Source organism: Rhopalosiphum padi, chromosome 3 (genome assembly GCF_020882245.1).
Source record: "Rhopalosiphum padi isolate XX-2018 chromosome 3, ASM2088224v1, whole genome shotgun sequence".
In the NCBI taxonomy this organism is placed as follows: domain Eukaryota; kingdom Metazoa; phylum Arthropoda; class Insecta; order Hemiptera; family Aphididae; genus Rhopalosiphum; species Rhopalosiphum padi.
Window position 1 is genome coordinate 77020929 of NC_083599.1, and position 22156 is coordinate 77043084.

Genomic DNA, 22156 nt, shown 5'->3' on the forward strand with positions numbered 1-22156 from the left:
TTTTTTTCAAACATCTACAGAAATTTAAATGTAAGTACTTATTGTTATTATTTCAGTTTTTATTGTATTATATAAAATTATTTATAATGAATCTAAAATTTTTTTTTTAAAAAATAAATAAATAGTTGAATATAATACCAACTTTTATCATAATAACGCTACAGTAATGTAGCCTATATTATACGTCAGGTAACATTTTATTTAAAACAAAATAAACGATAATAATATGATAAAATTCAATATTTTCGTTCTTAAGGATAAAAGAAATATCGATAATATTATAACCATTAAAAGAATATTAAAAATGATCTAATACAAGTTTTTTTTATTTTTTTAAAATTTTTTCTATCGGTCTATTTTATTTAAATATTGTCTATTAATGAAATAAATTAAACATTTTTTTTTTAACCATTTTTATTACTAGTAATAGTCCTAATCTATACTTAACAATAAAAAAAATATATAATATAAATACTTATAAATTAAAGAATAATACAATGGAATCTCAAATCAAATATGTCAACACATTAATCGAGGAAAAATTAAATCAAAGACAGCAAAATGATGAATTTTCAAATAGAGAGGAAGAAATTAAAAAAGAAAAGATTAGAATAATAAATAAAAATATTCGTCAGGCATATAAAAAAAAAAATACCGAACCTAGTAGAAATAATAAATTTAAGAGATGAAAAAAATAACATTTTTAAGCGAGTACAATTATACTAATTATATTGGTTTACAATGCGATAGACGCATACGCAAAAATTTATCAAATTTGTATGATCAACTAGACGATCTAAAAAATGGTAATTGCGAATTTGTTTCTATATTAAATTATAATCGTCCGATTTCAAATCACTAGTTATTCAATTAACCATATTTAATTTAGTTTTATTTTAATGTTATTATTGATTAAACTATTATTAATTGTTATTTTTATAAAATAAAAAAATAAATATATCAACATTCTGAATTATTTTTTTTACTTTAACAAAAAAATAAAGAATATTAGGTATACACTGAACCTAAATAGAAAATAAACATTGCTAATGATATGAAACTGTTTTAATATAAATAATTATAAAGATGAAGATAAAAAGTTTTTTTGAAAAGCGGAAATTTAAGTTAATCACAGAATAATGAGTACTATTTGTATCAACAATAAAATAAATATTAAATATTATAATTATGTTTTTCAAAAAATACTGTCCATTTATAATAAATAGCATGTAATACATTTGGTTAACATTAATTTTCAATCTTAACTCGTCAACTATTGATATGAAATAAGACAAGTATTGTTTTTGTAAATAGTTCATATATTCGTAAAATTTTCATAGAAAATGACCTTCTGTAGATGTGGTCGGTTGTATGAATCAATGAATCTAGCGTACAGATGGCAAAGCTCCAGTGACTTTTATAGTTCCACATTACACTCGTTTTGTGTGTCGCTTAGACGATTCGTTAACATTTATAACCGACCCGAATCCGATAATTCGGTGGCTACAACGGTGTGGAATAACATATGAAACTATTTTAAAAACTAAGTTTTATTCGAGTCAATAGTTGGTTTGGTAAAATATATTTAAAAAAAATTTTTCATATTTTTTTAGATAAAATATATAATACAAAAAAATATTTTTTATAGAAAAAATGGATTTAGAAATGGATTATGCACATCCATTATTTGATCATATCAAAAACGAAATCAAAAGACTAAAAAATGAAATGGATAACAACGAAAAACAAGAAATACTAGATCAGAGAGAAAGAAAAACTGCGCTAACTTTAATTAAAAGAGACATTAAAATGTTAAAACATGAAAAATTTTTAGCAAAAACATACTCATTTGACACAGAAAAAGAAAAAAATTTAAAAGAAAGAATAAAAAAATTAAAGGAAACACAACAGCTTGTGAAAAATTATTATGCCCTTTATTCGTATACAAGTTTTGAAAGAGATAATTCAACTCATAACCTATGCAATAAATTTTATGTATTATTACGCGACATGAAAGCACTAACAGAACCTATTGATTTTATTAATTAAATTTATATTACTTGAAACATTAGATATTATTTATTTTACTCAATGATTTTTTTTATTTAATAAAAATAAAATATTTATATATATTTAAAGAGAAAAAAAAATGTTTTTTTTATTATAGCCTTACTATGAAAAGAAAAGTAATTACAAAATATCAGCGTATGAATACGTCGGGAACCGGAATGATTGAAATCGAGAGATTTAAAAAATGTTCAAAAACTTTCATCATCAAGAACAGCAAGAAATATACAGACTATAAATCATTTTTTAGTTATATTTCAGATAAGCTAATTTCTAAGTTGAAAAAATCATGTTTAAATACATCGATAAAATTTAATATACATGTTGACACTGTTTACGAACGTCCAGTAACCCATGATATTCAGGATATGGCTTTTAAAACTTCAAACATTTTAGCATGTAGTTCATCTGATTTTACTATTTTATTGAACAGAATGTTTAATAAAATATTAACTGAGGAATCAGAATTTATTGCAAAAGGTTCAGGTTGGTCACTTGTATCAATAGATGGGTTACAATTAAGAATTAATTTAGTAAACCCTTTGAAAGGAAGTTCATATATTGATTTACCTATATTTATAAAAAAAAAAAAAGCCATTATAAATGTTAGAAATAAAGATGAATATTGTTTTAAATATTCTATACTTAGCAAATATGATAAACGTTCGAATAAATCACGATTTAACCAAACGTATTTCAATATTCTAGAAAAAAAAAGTGGATTAAATTTTAAATGTATTGATTTTCCGACACCAATAAAACAAATAAAAAAATTTGAACGTCTAAACAATGTTTCAGTTAATATTTATAGTTTAAATAATAAAAGTAATATTTTTCCTTTATGTATAAGTAAAATAGAAAGAAAAAATCATTTTGATCTATTTTTATACAATAACGATAAAACATTACATTATTGTTATATTAAAGATTTCTCAAGATTTATTAGAAGTCAGAAAACTAAAAATTGTTCTAAGTTAATTATTTGTAAGAGATGTTTTACAATTTTCGGGAATAAACCGTGTAAAAGTAAACTTTGGGGTGAAGAAGGATTGATTAAACATAAGCAAATGTGTGATAAGAATGAATTAGGAAGACCAATAATGTTTGAAGAAGGAAAAGATGATGAATTCATATATTTTAAAAGTTATAAAAAAACCAATAGAATACCGTTTGTTATTTATGCTGACTTTGAATGTATTTTAAACCCTAAACAGACTATAGAGTTGAATAAAAGTAGTAAAAAATCTAAGGTTTCTAAAACCCATATTACTCATTTACATGAAATTATGAGTTATGCGTTTTATGTAAAAGTTGACTATGACAGTATAACAGAAAAGCTATTGCATCAATTTAAAATTCCAACAAAGATAATAATGTATAGAGGTAAAGATGCAGCAAAAAAGTTTATGGAAAATATGATCGATATTGGAAAAAAGATAAATGATGTATATGAAATTAATATACCAATGACTACATTGACTGAAACGGAAGAAAAACAATTTCAGAGAGCGGAGGTTTGTGAAAAATGTTTATTATCTTTTAAAAAAAATAATTTATTAAAGGTTAGAGATCACTGTCATTTTACTGGTAAATATAGACAATGCCTTTGTCTTAAATGTAATTTTGTAATAACTAATCCATCATTTGTTCCAATTTTTTTTCATAACTTATCCTACGATAGTCATTTTATAATTCGAGAACTTGGTTGTGATAATAATGATATCCATGTTATTCCGAATTCATCAGAAAAATATATATCCTTTAGCAAAGAAATTGCTCCCAGATTTAGTATAAAGTTTGTTGACACATTCCGTTTTATGGCCTCCTCATTAAGCGAACTTGCAGAAAATTTGTCTGAAGATAAATCAAGGTTTAGAGAAACTCTAAAAATATTTTCTAATAAAAAATTAGATTTAGTCACACGAAAAGGGGTTTTTCCTTATGAATATATTGATAGTTGGAGTAAATTAAATGAAACTCGTTTGCCTCCGAAATCTGTATTTTATAACTCTTTAAAAGATGAAGAAATTAATGATGATGATTATTCTCATGCTAAAAAAATATGGAGAGTATTCGATTTAAAAACTTTGGGTGAATATAGCGACCTTTACTTGAAAACTGATGTAAGTATATTAACGGATGTATTTGAAAATTTTAGAGATTTATGTTTATCTACTCTTAAACTAGATCCTGCTCATTATATGACTGCTCCAGGATTTGCTTTTGATTGTATGCTTAAATATACTAAGGTTAAATTAGAAAGATTAAAAGACTTTAACATGCTTTTGTATTTCGAAAATTCGATCCGAGGTGGAATAACTCAATCAACTAAAAGATATGCTAAAGCGAACATACCAAACATTAAAGGTTTGAACTATAATCCGAATAAACCAATTACATGGTTAACGTATCTCGATTGCGTGAATTTATATGGAAAGTCGATGTTAACTGAACTACCTTTTAAAGATTTTGAATGGGTTGATGACTTGGATATAGATGTTACAAAAATTCCAAACGATTCAAAAGTTGGTTATATATTAGAAGTCGATATTGATTACCCTAAATATTTACATAAAAAACATAACGATTTTCCATTTTTACCTTTAAACGAATGTCCTCCAAATTCAAAAGTTAAAAAATTAATTACTACGTTATCACCGAAAAAAAATTATATTATACACTATAAAAATTTGAAACAAGCAATTGCTAATGGACTTAAATTAAAAAAAATTCATCGAGCTATCCGATTTTCACAAAGTAAATGGATGGCCTCATATATTGAACTCTGTACAAATATGAGAGTAAAAGCTAAAAACAACTTTGAAAAAAATTTTTGGAAGTTATTAATTAATAGTGTTTTTGGTAAATGTATGGAAAATGTGCGTGCTAGAATTTCTTTAAAGTTGGTTTCATCAACTAGAAAAGCAAGTAAATTAATGATGAAAACTAACTTTAAAGATAGAACTATATACTCTGAAAATCTTATGGCTATTCATCAACATAAGGAAACTATTAAATTTGATAAAGCAATTTATGTAGGATTCGCAATTTTAGATGTTTCAAAAACATTTATGTATGATTTTCATTATAATGTAATGAAAAAAAAATATGGTAACAAAATAAATTCTTTATACTCGGATACAGATTCTATGGTATATGCTATTCGAACACACAATTTTTTTAATGATATAAGATATGATTTATCACCGTTTTTTGATACATCAAATTATCCTATCGATCATTATTGTTTTAGTGAAATTTATAAAAATCAGCCTGGTTATTTCAAAGATGAAATGGGTGGAAAAATTTTAAAAGAATTTGTTTCATTAAGACCGAAATTATACGCTTACAGAACTGTGGACGACATTGAGGTAAAAAAAGCTAAAGGTGTAAAAAAATATGTAATTGAAAAACATATGCAATTTAGACATTATAAAGAAATATTAAATGCATATATAAACCATAAAAATGTTGATGATAAACAAACATGTAGAAACATGAATTTTATTCAATCGAATAAACATATCGTCCATTCTAAAACAATGAATAAACTTGTATTAAGTGCTAACGATGATAAACGTTATATAATGAATGATGGGATTAAGACACTAGCGTATGGACATTACAAAATTAAAAAATAATAATAATAATAAATAAAAAAATAAATTACATACATTAAAAAAAATCTTTATTTTAAAATATCTGCTGACGATATCCACGAATTATGACTTGAATCGAAACCCATCCATTTAACAAGCATTTTATCTTTAACTTTTTTTATAATACGCTCAATTAAAAAGGTGTTCGGGAAATCAGTTAATTTAATTTCTTGTTCATAAAAACCTCCTAGAATTATATTATTTGATTCATCCTTTAGTTGATAAGTTATCGGGTTTGTATGTAAAACTTTTGTTATTGTAAAAATTTCCGTTGTCCAATTCGGTGTATATCCTTTACTAAATATATGTTTGTATTTTGATATTCTCACTTTATCATTAATTTTAAGTTTTGGTTTATAAAATGTTTTATTATCTATTTGTACATTTGATTTAATTTTACTTGTATTCATTCGAGCTTCATACGGTGTACACTTAATTGTTCTATGTTTTGTATGATTATAATTATAAATAATTTTTGTTATTGTATTATACCAATTCCATGTACCTGTTGCAGTAAAATGTTTATATATATTATTTTTAAGTGTTCGTATAACACGTTCACCAATTGAACACTTGATAACGCTATACGAACTGTAATGTTTAATTTTATATTTTTTCATTAAATCTTGAAATTGATTGTTATAAAATTCTGTACCATTATCTGTTTGTAATAATTTTGGATTAGCTTGTTTTAATATATTAAACATACCTTTTGTACATTCTTTTCCTGTTTTATTTTTCAATGATTCTACCCATACATATTTTGTGTATGTATCTATAACAACTAAAATGTATTTAAAACCAAGATTTTGATTGGAATGAGATTGCATGTCCATTAAATCAGCTTGCCAAAGGTCATCCTTAAATCGTGTTATTACACTACGTCTAGGAAATATTTTTCTTGCAGGTCGATGTAGCTCATTGGCTATACACTCTAATGTAGACATTATACTATTATATTCCTTTCACGTAATTCTTCTAAAATAGATATGATTTCATTATTTACACCAGTATTACCAGCAATTCGAGATGATGTTATAAGATTTAATCTAGTAACTAATTCATTCGGATCATCATAGTACACTAATTGTGTTTGAGGTATTACATCTTTATATAAACCGGAACCTTTCTTAGTCGTTGGCGATAAACTAAATTTAAATAGCTGACCTGTTGGAGGTTCTGTAATTTTAGAACTATTCGTAGGAGAAGAAAAATCAAATGAAGCATTTTTTATGTTTGAATCATCAATAACGTTTCTTCGTTTAGCGCTTGAACTAGATAAAAAGTTATCAAATTGTTTTAAATTTAATCGGGAATTTGGAGTTTTAATTTTTGCGTTATTAATTTTTAATATTTCCTCGTTTAATTGTTTTTCTTCAATTTTCATTCGTTCATAAAGAGGTTTTACAACATTCATCCATTTGAAATATCCTGAAGTTTTAGGTTTCCCGTCTGCTTTTAAAAAGACTTTAGTTATTTTTAAAATATTATAATATGATTCCATGTCTTCCATAGTCATATTTTTTGGTACTTTTTCACATAATAAAGACCAAAGTCCTTTAGTCCAAGGATAGTAATTATCGAGCAAGTGTAATTTACCGTGTTCGAAAGTAACAGGCATATTTGATATTTTAAGTTGATTATTAACCGCATCGTAATGCATACCATAAGATTTATCATAACGTTGTGATTTAGGATTTGAAATTAAAAAATTGTCAAACGATGAATTCAGTACACTATCGCTATCTTCATCACTAGCGTACACGGTTTCTTCTTTTTTGATAGTGTCGGAAATATGTGAAGTGTTTTTTTCTGACAGTGTACTCAATGGTTCCAGTAAAGGTTTAAATGTATCACGAAAATAGTTATCAGAATCTATAATACCACGCTTCATATCCATTATTTTACGTTTGATATTTTTTTTTGATGTTACCAAATTTTCTAACAAAACTTTGTCTTTATTCATTGCAAATAATAAACTTGATATAACTGCTTCATCCGACTTTAGATAATACTATGCAGATTTTAATACTATTACAACTGTATTTATATTATTATTTTATTTTAATGAAAGAATGGAAACCACATCTATATCTACCTTCATTCATTTCACGTGTTTTATCGATAACCATAAATCCATAATCATTATGATTCCAACATAGATGAGAAATTTTCCGAAATTCAGAGAAATCCATATCTGCTGATGAATGGTCATTGAATATATGGCGTAAATTCGTATCATCTTGTTTAAGTATTATTAAAAAGTTTGAGTTATCTCTTACTAACTGTTTTGGTATTTTAGAATATGTTTGTGCTAAATAAAATACAGAACTAGCACCTGAATGTCTACACATTGAGAAGAATTCTCTAATTACAGATTGTGGATCACAAATCACGTCATCAAAAATTATGATAGAATTTTTCTTAGTTAAGTTTGGTTTTATAACTTTATCAGCACTTGAAAAAATGAAAAAATTGGCACCTTTTATATCATCTATTATTTTTTTTAGTAAAACATATTTTTCTTGATTAGAAGTTTTAGAGTATAAATAGATATTCTCAAATCTTAATCCGTTTTCATGCGTGATTAGGTTATACATTATATTTGTTTTACCTGAACCACTAGGACCAACTATAATAGCACGTATAGTATCAGGTAATAATGGTCCGTGTCTTGATGGTTTCTTTATTATTTGAGCATCTACATTTAAAATATCTAATTTATCTTTCTGTACAATCAAATCCATTTTCTTATAAATACTCTAGAATTTTCAAATTATAATCAGTTATAGATAATGCGTTCAACACGTAAGTGGGAATCAGATAAGACTGGCAAAGGTTTCGTAAATTTCCTTATAAATAGTCTCCCGTTTGAAGCCCATGTTCCAAAATATCAGTATTGTGGACCTGGTACGAAATTAAAAAAGAGGTTAGATCGTGGCGATAAAGGAATAAACCCATTGGATACTGCATGTCGTGATCACGATATTGTGTATGAAACTAGCAAAAATTTAGAAGATAGACATAACGCTGATAAGGTGTTAGAACTCCGTGCTTGGGAAAGATTTAAAGCAAAAGATACACCTAGAAAAGAGAAAATTGTAGCGTACGCAGTAGCTAACACAATGAAAGCTAAAAGAAAAATAGGTATGGGCTGTAAAGGTAAACGGGGACGTGTTAATAAAATAAAAAATGGGACACGAGCTGCGATAAAAAAAAAAAAGGTTAAGAAAAATTATAGAGGTAAAAGAATGATTCTAGCACCGGGTCAGACAGGTGGTGCAATTCCCTTAATACCTATTTTCGCAGGATTATCAGCACTTGGTAGTTTAATGTCTGGAAGTGCTAGTGTATATAATGCAATCCAAAATTCAAAAAGAAAAAAAGGTAACGGATTAAAAAATAAAGGATCAAGAAAAAAAAACTGATGAAAACGTTACCTAACAGACCACTTACATCTAGAGATATTATAAAATATGTTACAAAGTTTAATATCAATCATTTCCGTGGCGTCTTTTCACGAGATGACTTGCCTAAAAAACCTCATCAGATTGAATGTGGTATATTAAACTTAGACGTATCTTCAGGTGATGGAAGTCATTGGGTAGCGTTTTATAAAAATAAAGATAAAGTTATTTATTTTGATAGCTTCGGTGATTTACCTCCACCAATTGAATTACAAAAATACTTTAAGGGAAACAAAATTATATATAACTATTCAAATTATCAAGATTATAACACATTTAATTGCGGACATTTATGTCTTGATTTTTTACAATGTATGAATCAATCACATTAAGTTTGACAGGTAATGATACTACATTATCTGCAAATTATTTTCCATCTCTAAACGTCAACGAGGACTCGGAAATAGCTTTGATATGTTTACAAACGTTTAATTCATTTCCGAACATAAATTCAACTAATAACAGATTGGAAATAGAAGTTATCGGAGACACAGATAATAGATTTATTGAAAATGCGAAATTTGTATATGAATTTGAAGAAGGTTATTATGACATTGATGATATTAACAATAAAATTGGTAAAGAGTTATTAACCTTTAATAAACTAAAGAGAACATATTTATCATTCAGTATGATTATGGATCATATAGATTTTAGAACACATATAAGATGTGATGGAAGGCTATATTTTGATATTCCAAACAGTATAGGCTCTGTATTAGGGTTTGAAAAAAAAAAATATTTTTCACGCGATGATCTTCACCGATCAGAAAAAGCTGTAAATTTGAACACAATTAATTGTATAAAAGTATTGTGTAATGTTTCACAAGGTTCATTCAACAATCATCTTCAAAGTCATTCAATTTATGAGTTTTTTCCGACCGGTAGAACAGGAACAAAAGTGACTCAATCACCACTAAACCTTATATATTATAAACTTAACAAAATAAATATCGATTCAATAACTATTCAATTAGTTGATCAGAACAATAAACCGATTGATAATTTCAAGGAGACATTAACAGTTGTTCTACATATTAAACGTCATGGATCTTAAAACTAATTTAAATTTAAAGTTTTTCTAGAAATAAATATGTATGAATCAATCACATTAAGTTTAACTGGGAATGAAACCACACTATCTTCAAATTATTTCCCGTCTCTAAACGTGTACGAAGACTCTGAAATAGCTTTGTTATGTTTACAAACGTTCAATTCGTTTCCAAACATAAATTCTTCTAATAACAAATTTGCAATACAAGTAATAGACGAGTATAATAATAATAATAATGAAAATATATGTTATATTGCATTAAAAACGGGATGTTACGAAATTGTAGATATTAACCGTCAAATTAAGAAGCAAATAAATTCTTACAATGAAGAAAATGGTACAAAAATAACATTCGATATTTCAGTTGACCATAATGATTTTAGATCATACATACAATGTAATGGTATAATTATGTTTAATATGATTAATGGGATAGCACCCATATTAGGATTTGAAAAACGAGACTATCCTCCGGAGTATGTAACTCATCGATCGGAAAAAGCTGTAAATTTAAACACAATTAATTCTATAAAAGTGATGTGTAATATAGCTCAAGGATCATTCAACAATCACCTTCAAAGTCATACGATTTACGAGTTTTTTCCGAGTGAAAAGACTGGGACAAAAGTTGTTCAATCACCGCCAAATTTAATATATTATAAATTAAATAAAATAAATATTGATTCAATAACTGTACAATTAGTTGATCAGGATTTTAATCAAATCGAAAATTTTGGTGAGACATTAACAGTTGTGTTACATATTAAACGTTACGGTTCTTAAGATGGGATTAAAATTCAATATAAACCCATTACTTCACGTTAATCGAGCTAGTCACACAACTAAAGTGTTACCGATAACACCGACTAAAGTAAAAAAATTAACGGTGAAAAATAAAAAAATTTTAAAGGCTCTTGGTTATAAACTAAATCATAATGCCTGAAAGTGATATTTTGGATATAAGTTCACGGTTCGAAACGGATTCTAAAATTACGAAAATTGAATATCATTCATATACACCGTATACAACTTCATTTAATAATAATGATGAAATACGTATATCAATCCAGCAAACAGATGTTTATCCGTATCTGCATGAAAGTTTTATATTTATAGAAGGTTCAATATCAGATGCTACAAAAGTAAAACTTTCTAATAATGGTTTTTCCTATCTTTTTGAACAAATACGACTTGAAATCAATGGGATAGAAGTAGATAGCACACGTGCACTTGGTATTACAAGCTCATTGAAAGGTTATCTATCAGGTACGCCAGATAACTTTAATTGTTATGAAAATGCGGGTTGGATTTTTAAAAATAATACAAACCCTGTAAATGTTAATGGTGAATTTAGTGCCTGCATTCCGCTGAAATATTGGTTAGGTATATTTGAAGACTTTAAAAAAATATTAGTTAATTCTAGATTAGAACTAATATTAACTCGAAGTCATAGTGATTTAAATGTGCTAAACGTAAAAACTAGTGGAAGTGCTACTTCTGGAAAAGTTGTTTTGAATAAAATTGTTTGGAAGGTACCACATATCACTGTTGATGATGAAGAAAGGTTGAAATTATTAAAACTTATAGAAAAAGAAAAAAGTTTGTTTATCCCGTTCAGATCTTTTGAAACCTTTGAATATCCTGAACTCGGGACCACTAAAAAAGTTGTATGGAACCTGAAAACTGCTTCGAAATTAGAAAAACCTCGTTTCATAATAATTGGGTTACAAAAGGGGCGTAAAAATTCAATAGAAAAAGATTGTAGTGTATTTGATCATTGTAATCTAACAAATGTAAAAGTTTTATTAAACTCAATAGCTTATCCGTATGATAACTTAAATTTAGATTTTTCTAAAAATAATTTTACCTTATTATATGATATGTATACATCATTTCAAGAATCATACTACGAAAAAAATATTCGGAACCCAATATTAAGTCCTTCTACTTTTCTAACAAACGCTCCAATTGTAGTTATCGATACTTCGAAACAGAATGATTCAGCAACAGCTTCATCAGTAGATGTTCAACTAGAAATTGAATCATCAGAACCTCTTACAGGTGTAACTGCTTATTGTTTATTAATTCATGATCGTATTGTAGAATATGTACCTTTCACTAGAGAAGTAAGAAAACTAGTATAAATAATTTAGAATTAAGGATGTATAATATTTGATGAAAAAACATATTATTAAATTATTTTTTTTATTTTAATCAAACAGTGTTCTTATTCAATAAAAAAACAATTATTTTTTAAAAAAAGTGTGTAAAAATCAATTCTAGATGTGTTTTTTCGTGTTACAGGGAAAAAAAAATGGCTTGAGGCGGATAGTCCCGCTTGATTTTTTAAAATCTCCCTGCCTAAAAGTGCTCAGAACATACATTATGGTTTTTGAAAAAACAGTGTTTTTTCGTGTTACAGGGAAAAAAAAAATGGCTTGAGGCGGATAGTCCCGCTTGATTTTTTAAAATCTCCCTGCCCAAAAGTGCTCAGAACATACATTATGGTTTTTGAAAAAACAGTGTTTTTCGTGTTACAGGGAAAAAAAAAATGGCTTGAGGCGGATAGTCCCCCTTAAACTTTTAAAATCTCCCTGCCCAAAAGTGCTCAGAACATACATTATGGTTTTTGAAAAAACAGTGTTTTTCGTGTTACAGGGAAAAAAAAAATGGCTTGAGGGGGAAAGTCCCCCTTAAACTTTTAAAATCTCCCTGCCCAAAAGTGCTCAGAACATACAAATACATACTACTGGTATCTGCGCCTTATCAGCTAGATATCTGTGCCCGATAAAGTTTTATTGGGTTACCCATTACCCAATTAATGTTATTCACTAAAAAAGTACAGATAATTTCCACATTTGTTGCTAAATAACGTTAATAGCCGTCGAATAACGTTATTTTCTGATATAACACAATTTACCGTATTCTATGTATTCAATAATGCTATAAATACGATCACTATATTGATCTATTCTATTAAAATTATCATATTATCATATTATTTACTAAAAATTAAATTAAATAAAATAAAAACCGTTTATTATACTACGTACTGAATGTAAAGATTCATTAAAGAACGGGCATTTATGTCACGAGTCAAATAATCATTTAACTGTTAAACATTTTCAAATTAACCGGTTTTTTGTTAATGCATTATTTATTTTTATGTGTCTAAAAAATGTGTACTTATATTCACCCACACGGCATTTTTCAATGAAAGTATTTGAATAAATATTTGTTTTAAATTAAATTTTAAATATTTAAATTTTAAAATTTATTAAAATTTTAATAAATATTAAAAGAAAAATATTTAAATTTAAATATTTAAAAGCATTTAAAAAAATATAAAATAATTAATATTGAATTATCGTTAAATGTTAACATTTTATCAATTTATTAAAATAAATATTTAACAAACACAATTATTATTCAATGTTAAAAATTAATATTGATTTAATTTTTAAAATATATTATTTAATAAATAACAAAACCCAATTTGCATTAAATATATTAATTATATTTTCTATGCGAGTAGGTTTTTTTTTTCAATTTTTTATTGCAAGAATTTATAGGAAGTGTACCGTAAAAAAAATAAGATGTATGTATTATAATATTCAGTATTGTATGAGTTATATGACTATTTGTCATCTATTTAGTCGTGTACTACGCATATATTCCGCTATATATTATTGTACGTACAGGTATAATATGTTTGTAGAGTTTACTTTATTTATTAAAATTATAGAGCGATATGAGCGAAGAACATATTGCGTATCCATTACATTATATTGTTATAATATAATAATTTCGTATATTATATATTATTATGTCCCTGCAGTAGTGCAGTTTTCATAATTTTAATTTAATATTTAAATAATTAATTAACAATGATATATTATATAGGTAATAGGTATGGTTATAATAAGGAGTGAATGTAATAAAAATAACTTAAAATTATTATAATTTATTGGTCGGAGGTTTTATCTAAAGTTTACGTGTAAGACATAAAATATGGGTATGTACCTACATAGAATAGGTATTAGAATATACTAAATTTACCTAATCGGATTGTTTGCTCACAAAATCTCCTTTGTAAAGTCGATAACATAATATATTAGTTGTAAGTGTAAATAGTGTAATAGCTAGTGTACCATAAAAATAGTATTTAATATTTATAATCAATGGCAATATTAAAATATCCACACTAGTAAGTAGTAAGAAATTGGAATTGGGAAAAATATTGTTTAATTCTAGCTGAAAATCGCTACAGAACGCTCAACGTTAACTATGCGTAATGCCGTAATGCCGTAAATCATCGTAATGCCGTAAGGATCGAAGACCGAACACGACCAGACGCAAGCAAAAGCTGCCGCCTGCCAGCTGGTCTCATTTGTATCATCTCATATTATGTGTGAATACAACTACCCATATAAAACTGCACGTTTAATTTTGAGCGATTACCTATATTGTATTTAATTACGTTTTAAAAACGAAGATTCGAATCGCCTAGTGTGTAATCAGCTCTATTATAAATTTAACCGGGTATTTTGTCTGATATTACTTTACTTATAATAACACACTTTGGGCATTACTATTAATATTATATTGCATGTTTTTGTATAATAGTAACTATTGTAATAATTATATACGATAAGACCGGTTGGTATATAGATATAAACTTCAACGGTTCGAAACCATATTTATATTATTATTATTGGTCTTTCCCCGAAATACGAACACAGTATTATAATATTACATAGCAATAGCTAAATTTAAGTAAATGTTGGTAATTCTTCAGTTGTTTGTGTTAGTTCGTGGCTTCGTGCACTCGTCACTCGTGTCCCTGGCCTCTGCGTACTTGCTAGGTTTAAGTAATAATTTTATTGTTGTTCGCGTGTATATCGGTATCAACATTTAACACTATATTGTAGGTATATAAACGGTTTTTCTTTATTTCACTACGTCGTTGTCGTCGTCGTATAAGTGTACCGCGTCCGACCCGTCGTCGTCGTATATTAACTGCGTTTAGTGCATTATTTTATTTTTTTTTTTTGTGAATTTATGTCATTGAAAATAAGGTAAGTATTACTGTTACTAAGTAATAAGTATTATACTTAGATACCTATAATATAATGTAATGTATAGTCAGTACGTAAAATACTCAAATGTATTTTGATTATTGGCAGAAGCTTATTTATTAATACCTGCCTATAGCCTATAATAATTTGATTTTTAAATATATTATACTGTTGGTACTTAATACTTATGCATTTTAAGTTGTACCTACTTGTATTACACTTTAAAATATAATATTATGTACTTATCTAATTTTTAAAGTGGTAGTATAATAATTATTTATTCTACCAGTTTTGTATTATATTTAAAAATGTTTTTATTATCTGCTGTGTTTGTATTTTATTAAGTCTAATAATTTACCTATTGTTTGGTATTGAACCCTGTATTCTATATTTCTCAATTCACTATTACTTTTACAGTTTATTTGAAATTCATTGTATTAGAACTTCTAATTGTATTCTTTGAAAAGCATATTCTATACTTTATTATGTCATATTCAACCATTAGCAAATCTACTAAGCGCAGAAGGTATTTAGAGGAATTAGAATTGATAGAACTGGATAATGAAAGTATTCATAGTGAACCAGAAAGTATAGTTCAACCAAATGTATCTAGTTGTAGTGCCAGTTTAAATCTAAATTCCGAATCAAACTCTTTACTGTTACCAAATCTAATTCATAATTTACCTCACTTTGATAGTAATAATATCTGTGATGATGAATATGATGCAATTAGTTTTTCATCCAATTCTGATATTGAGGATGAGGATAAATTAAGTTTTACTAATGAATATCCAAATGAACATCACTCCCTAGATAATGAAACAGATTCATCAATTTTAAACAATTTAGCTAAATGGGCCGTATCTTATAATATTTCTCAAGTTGCTTTGAGTGCATTATTGAAGGTTTTAAAAATGCATAAGTGTCATAATTATTTTCCTGTAGATGCCAGAACTATATTAAAAACCAAGTCATCTGTTCAACCTTTGCAAGTACAGACAGTGACACCCGGTAGTTTTTATTATTTCTCAATATGTAATAGTTTGAAGAGTATTTCTGATTCTGACTATGAATATTTTGTTGAAGACAAAATCAAAATAGTTGTAGGGATTGATGGTCTGCCCTTGACCAAAAGTTCATCTAGCTGTTTTTGGCCAATACTTGGATATGTTCGTCATCCTGTTTATAAACCTCATGTTTTTTTAATTGGGTTATATTGGGGTAAAGATAAGCCTCTCAACTGCAATCCTTTTTTGTTAGAATTTGTGAATGAAACAAAAGCATTATATGAAACAGGGTTTCAAACAGCATTTGGTATAAAACAAGTAATTATAGATACTATATGTTGTGATTTACCAGCAAAGAGTTTCATCTTAAAAACTAAAGGACATACTGGTTATTATTCGTGTACTAGGTGTTTAATAAGTGGTTTTTATTTTGAACATAGAGTCTGTTTTCCCGATACAGATTGTATTACTAAGAGAACTCACTTAGATTTTTTAAATAGAACTGATGAAGAATTCCATATGACTGATGAAGTTTCTATTATCACTGAAATACCTGGTATAGATATAGTAAATAGTATTAGCATTGACTATATGCATCTAGTTTGCTTAGGAGTGACAAAAAAATTAATTTTGTTGTGGCTTGGATGCATTAAAAATGCACCTGTTTCGGTTAGATTGCAAAGTAAAAAAGTCAATGATATTACTAAAGAACTACTTTTAGCATTGAGACTTTCAGTATGTAGTGATTTTTCTAGAGTTCCTCGGGGGTTGAATGAAGTTAATAGGTGGAAGGCAACTGAATTTCGTCAATTCCTTCTTTATACTGGCCCAGTTGTTCTACAAACCATTTTAAATAGTGAATACTACTTACATTTTCTTTCTTTACATGTTAGTTTTCGAATTCTTTTAGCACCAAATGTTAGCACAGACCTTGTTAATTTTGTTGAAAAATTATTAAAATATTTTGTAGACAAATTTCGTGAAATATATGGTAAAGAATTTATGTCACTTAATGTACACAACTTATTGCACATTGTTGATGACTATAAGAAATTTGGTGCCCTCGATAGTTGCTCATGTTTTCCATTTGAAAACTACATGAAAACTCTTAAAAAAATGATAAGAAAACATGAGAAACCATTGGAGCAGGTTATAAAACGATATCATGAATTTCAAATGTTTGGTGAGTATGAATTGAATGCAAGGTCTGGGTCTAGTATCAATATAAAATATTTAAAAATATATAGCGGTGGACCATTGCCTGAAGACTGCATAAAACCGGAATTTAAAATTGCTATAAAAGATAATATAAAAATTAATATAAAATCATTTTCTGATGCTTACATAGGTTATACTTTTGAAGGCAAACTTAATATTTTTAAAGTTGTTAATATATGTGTTCATAAAAGTAGTAAAAAAAAAGTATTTGTAGCTCAATCATTCAATACAATTCATCCGTTTTATGAAAAACCAATTAATAGTATGAAAATAGGTATAGCTATTGTGAATGAACTGTCTAATCACCTTATTACAATTAATATAGAAACTTGTGATTTTTCAAAATATGTTATTCTAAACAATAGTCTTGGTAATAAAGTTGCTTTTCCTATTTTACATTCATCTAATAACTAGTACAGTAATTAAGAGGTTGTAATTAAATTGTCTATATTATATAATTTAGTTTTTTTGTAAATATGCTCTTAATTTTAAATATTAATATATATAGTAATATTGTAATTAAATTATTTTGAATACCTATTATAATATGATAAAATACTTTATTACCCTATTATAGTGGTTGAGCTTGAATAGTTACTTATTATGTTTTGTTATTTTAAACATTTAATTCTTTAAAATGATATTAGTATTTTTAATTTGTTCCTGATATTTATATTTTAAAATTATGAATTTTGTTGACATAATTTATTTTTCATATCTGCCACTAGTTTTGTTAATTTATTAAAACTTCAGTTGTTTTTAGTTTTTACAAGCATTGAAAAAATGGCCACATATTCTGTTGTTCATTTTTTTGGAGATAATAGTGTAGCAGCCGTTCCAAGATTTTGGTATTCAGATAAAAAAAGTACTTGCGCATGGCCAAAAAAACCTCACAATACCAAAAAATTGATCGAGCAATGTAGCATACCCAACAAAATTGAATATGAGTATTTAGAAGCAAGAGTAATGAGCTCAGGAATAGGTAATAATTGTGTAATTACAAATATAATGTTTATAAGTTAAAATATTTTATGTGTGATTTTTACTTTTGATTAGAATCTTTAGCAGCTGCAAAACAAAAAGCTAAAAAAGCCATGTACATTTCCGATCTTGATGAAGATGAAATTAAACCTAAGACTAAAAAACTTAAAACATCAATTGATTGCCCCGTTTTTTCAGGTAAATATAATAGTAAATAATTAATTAATATTATTTATTAACATATATACTTCATTTGTACAAAGTTATCTATGTATTATCTATTGAAAAAGCTATATAGTGTTCTAATATTATGTATATCAATAGAATATAATATGATTTATACAGTAGGCATTTTAATTACTAATTAAATTTCTATGAATAAATGATTTATAGAAAATTATATTGCTCCTGAAAATCTGTCCGAAAATTCTCTACATTTACCTGGAAGTAATATAAAGAAATGTGAAACTGTAGTCAGTCAACCTTTTGCTGCTTCAAAGCAGCCTTTAATTGATAAGTCACCTGTTTCAATTAGTGGTTGGTCACCATCACCTCTAAAAGCTGCTGCTAAAGGTAACTTATTATAAAATAATAACTAATAAGCATCCCCAAATAAATTGTCTATAAATAATTACTAAACTTTGACTGATTAATATAGACCACATAAAAAATGCATCTACGGATAAAATATCATTAAAAACAATCGATTCATGTACTAAAAAAGTTATCTCCACTACAGGTATGTTCCAAAATATCAGTATTAAACGATAAACAATATATAGTTAATAAAGTGTGCAAATGGTTAATAATATTTCAATTGATTTTCTTTTTAGTTTCAAGAAAACTTGAATTTGGTGATTATAAAGACAAACCATGTAAATATTGTAAATATATTTACAAATATTAGCGTGATATATTTTTATATAGTATAAGATTTAGGTGCTTACAGTATATTACATTTTTTTTTTAATTTACAGACAACAAAAAAATAAATTTTGACATGCTGTCAGATGAAGAATCTTTTGGAACACCAATTATGAAAAATAAAGTTTCTCCATGTACGTTTATGCGAATTATTTGAAATCAATTATTGGATATATAATAATAATAATATTTATTTATTGTTTCTAGTTATAAACAAAGTTACACATAATAATGAACAAACATTAAAGTCCAATACCAATGACCGAAAAAAAAGTAAAAACAAGATTAATATATACCTAGTTATAATCACGGCATTAGAAGATCTACTAAGACCGTGGTTATAAATTAGTTAATTAAAATAACATTTTTTACATACAAAAATATCTGATATTCTATAGTGATATTATAGTGTTTTTTTTTCAATTGCATTATTATAGGTTGTACACCATTACAAACAATTGATAGCGGTTCTCGAATCTGTAGTAATTCGGCAGTTGATAATGGTTAGTTTATAGTATAATGGGTCTATCAATACCTAATAGCAATTCAAACTGTATTACTTTAAACTTCAAACTTATTATAGGTACTCAAAAAATATTGAAGTCTATATTAAAAAATATGGTATACATTCAAACTGACATTAAACATCTAAGTATGCAACAAAAAGAAATTCTATCTAAACTAGATAGTACATCAATGTTAAAAAACAGTATTAAGTGTTCATCTAACAATGAATTCTTAGACAACTTCAACTGGCCAATAAATGAACTTGAATATCTTGAAGTTATCGAAGAAAAAATAAAAGATCAAGATATGCGTGACTATTTGGTATGCAAATAATTAATTAACATTTTTTTTATAAATTACAATAAAATGTTTGTTTTAGGTAAATGACTTGTCACATTTGGGAGGAAATTCTATAAAAGCTATTATAAAGAGAATAGTTTATAAATTATTTACTGATGTCTTACTATCCAATTTTTCATTTACTGGCAAAAAGGGGAAACAGAAGTTTTGTAAACTAAATTTATGTTCTGTTATTTTTGGTAAGAATAATACAGTTAGGTATCTAATTATTAATATACATTTAATTTGACCTGAACATTAAAAGCTATTAATGTAATAATATATCATTACTGTTATGATAGCAGTTCTAGATCATAAACTTTTTTTATAACTTAAATTACAGATATATGTACTTGATTTTAGATGCTGTTAAAAATCAAACCAAGGTGAAGAATGTCGACCAAAATGAAATGGAGGAACGATTGAAATACCATTTAGCACAAGCTCCGTTTAATGTAAAAAGATTAAATGATAAAATTAGTGAAAGTGTATAATTAATGGTTAATAAGTATTTTATATTGTAATAATTTTATTATATATATGAATAAAATTAATATATAATAAATTGTTCATACATCAAAGTAATAAAATTGTATATTTCTAAATTAAATTCTTCAATTTTCTAGTAAAATATTTAATATTATAATGTTAAAGTGTTCAAGAGAAGGGAGGTGTTATACAAATCTTAATAAATGGGGTATAATTAAAAATAATGAAATAATTATTTCCAAGTGCGTAATACTGATACATTTTTGAGGGAGTTTGAACCCCAAAAAACCCTTTCTAATGTATGGTTTTGTTAGTATTATGTATTTATAATATATTTTCTGTATAATAAATGAATACATATCTATAAGGTCTAAGGTTAATGCAATATTAAAATATAATATTGCTGAGGTATTACAAAGCAATTTTAAATAAAATTTAGTTTTTAAAGTTGGTTCAACATTACAAAAGGGTTCAAACAATGAAATTTAAACTTTAATTAAGATTTAATAAACATTTATTCAAAGAATTTTAAATGTTGATTTAATATATCTTTATTCAATATTTAATATTTAATATTTAATAGGCTTTTATTAAATATATCTATGTTGTGTGGGCAATAATACAAAAATAAAATTACAAACGTCCATGTTTCGATATAGACTTTGAGTCGTAGTTTATTTTTAATAAATAACTACACGAGAACACGAGAAAAAAAACACAGAAATACAGCTATATCATAAAAACCAGTCGACGTGAATCCTCTGATGTGCTATAAGATTATTAGAATGATTGAACGATTCGCCGCAAATGTAGCACAAGTATGGTTTTTCTCTTGTATGTCATTGGAAAATATGTGTTTTCAGACTATTTTTATGAGCGAATAATTTTTCACACGAGTCACATTTGTATGGCTTTTCTCTCGTGTGAATTCGGCGGTGAACCGTTAGACTACTGTTATGAGTGAACGATTTTTCGCAAACTTTGCACTTGTATCGCTTCTCCCCAGTGTGAATTCGGCAGTGGACCGTTAGACTACTACTTTGAGCGAACAATTTTTCACATACTTCGCACTGGTATGGCTTCTCTCCCGTGTGAACTCGGCGGTGGACCGTCAGACTACTGCTATGAGTGAATGATTTTTCGCAAACTTTGCACTGGTATGGCTTTTCTCCCGTATGAATTCGGTGGTGGACCGTCAGACTACTATTTTGAACGTACGATTTGTTGCAAATTTTACACAAGTATGGCTTTTCTCCCTTGTGATTTTGTCTGTGGAATTTTAACTCACTATTATTGATGAACCTCTTACCACAAACGTTGCACAGATACGTGTTCTTGTCTATATGCATCCACAGATATGCCATTA

At 26.7% G+C, this 22156-nt stretch overlaps 5 protein-coding genes across 8 annotated transcripts; 4 read left to right on the top strand and 1 right to left on the bottom strand.

Moving 5' to 3' along the window:
• Positions 1-2167: 2167 nt before the first annotated feature.
• Positions 2168-6447, top strand: LOC132927248 (uncharacterized). The gene has a single exon (XM_060991747.1). The coding sequence runs from the start codon at positions 2175-2177 to the stop codon at positions 5706-5708; it is 3534 nt and encodes a 1177-aa protein (XP_060847730.1). The 5' UTR covers positions 2168-2174; the 3' UTR covers positions 5709-6447.
• A 2074-nt stretch (positions 6448-8521) lies between these two features.
• LOC132927250 (uncharacterized) lies at positions 8522-9154 on the top strand. Its single transcript, XM_060991749.1, has one exon. It carries the CDS (start codon positions 8522-8524, stop codon positions 9152-9154), a length of 633 nt encoding a protein of 210 aa, XP_060847732.1.
• Positions 9155-10286: 1132 nt separating this feature from the next.
• LOC132927249 (uncharacterized) lies at positions 10287-11172 on the top strand. Its single transcript, XM_060991748.1, has one exon. It carries the CDS (start codon positions 10287-10289, stop codon positions 11028-11030), a length of 744 nt encoding a protein of 247 aa, XP_060847731.1. The 3' UTR covers positions 11031-11172.
• A 3994-nt stretch (positions 11173-15166) lies between these two features.
• On the top strand, positions 15167-20911 carry LOC132926662 (uncharacterized). 4 transcript variants are annotated; one of them, XM_060991039.1, is made up of 12 exons: positions 15167-15325; positions 18304-18532; positions 18607-18729; positions 18925-19104; positions 19190-19270; positions 19365-19415; positions 19509-19589; positions 19663-19728; positions 19893-19958; positions 20039-20283; positions 20342-20501; positions 20665-20911. In XM_060991039.1, the coding sequence occupies exons 2-12, from the start codon at positions 18334-18336 to the stop codon at positions 20793-20795; spliced, it is 1383 nt and encodes a 460-aa protein (XP_060847022.1). In that variant the 5' UTR covers positions 15167-15325; positions 18304-18333; the 3' UTR covers positions 20796-20911. The 4 variants fall into 4 exon arrangements, with proteins under 4 accessions (XP_060847022.1, XP_060847025.1, XP_060847024.1 ...); XM_060991042.1 differs by having other exon boundaries at positions 19365-19406; XM_060991041.1 differs by having other exon boundaries at positions 18314-18532.
• A 602-nt stretch (positions 20912-21513) lies between these two features.
• Positions 21514-22154, bottom strand: LOC132925752 (gastrula zinc finger protein XlCGF49.1-like). Its single transcript, XM_060990119.1, is given in 1 exon segment — positions 21514-22154. A coding segment is annotated over 1 exon segment (630 nt). The 3' UTR covers positions 21514-21524.
• Between the last annotated feature and the right edge of the window lie 2 nt (positions 22155-22156).

Excerpts from the sequence above, each read along its gene's own strand:
- LOC132927248 (XM_060991747.1), top strand. The coding sequence starts at position 2,175 with ATGAAAAGAAAAGTAATTACAAAATATCAGCGTATGAATACGTCGGGA.
- LOC132927250 (XM_060991749.1), top strand. The coding sequence starts at position 8,522 with ATGCGTTCAACACGTAAGTGGGAATCAGATAAGACTGGCAAAGGTTTC.
- LOC132927249 (XM_060991748.1), top strand. The coding sequence starts at position 10,287 with ATGTATGAATCAATCACATTAAGTTTAACTGGGAATGAAACCACACTA.
- LOC132926662 (XM_060991039.1), top strand. The coding sequence starts at position 18,334 with ATGGCCACATATTCTGTTGTTCATTTTTTTGGAGATAATAGTGTAGCA. Across the intron at positions 18,730-18,924 it reads TGATTGCCCCGTTTTTTCAG|AAAATTATATTGCTCCTGAA; the intron begins GTAAATATAATA and ends AATGATTTATAG. Across the intron at positions 19,271-19,364 it reads AAAAGTTATCTCCACTACAG|TTTCAAGAAAACTTGAATTT; the intron begins GTATGTTCCAAA and ends TTTTCTTTTTAG.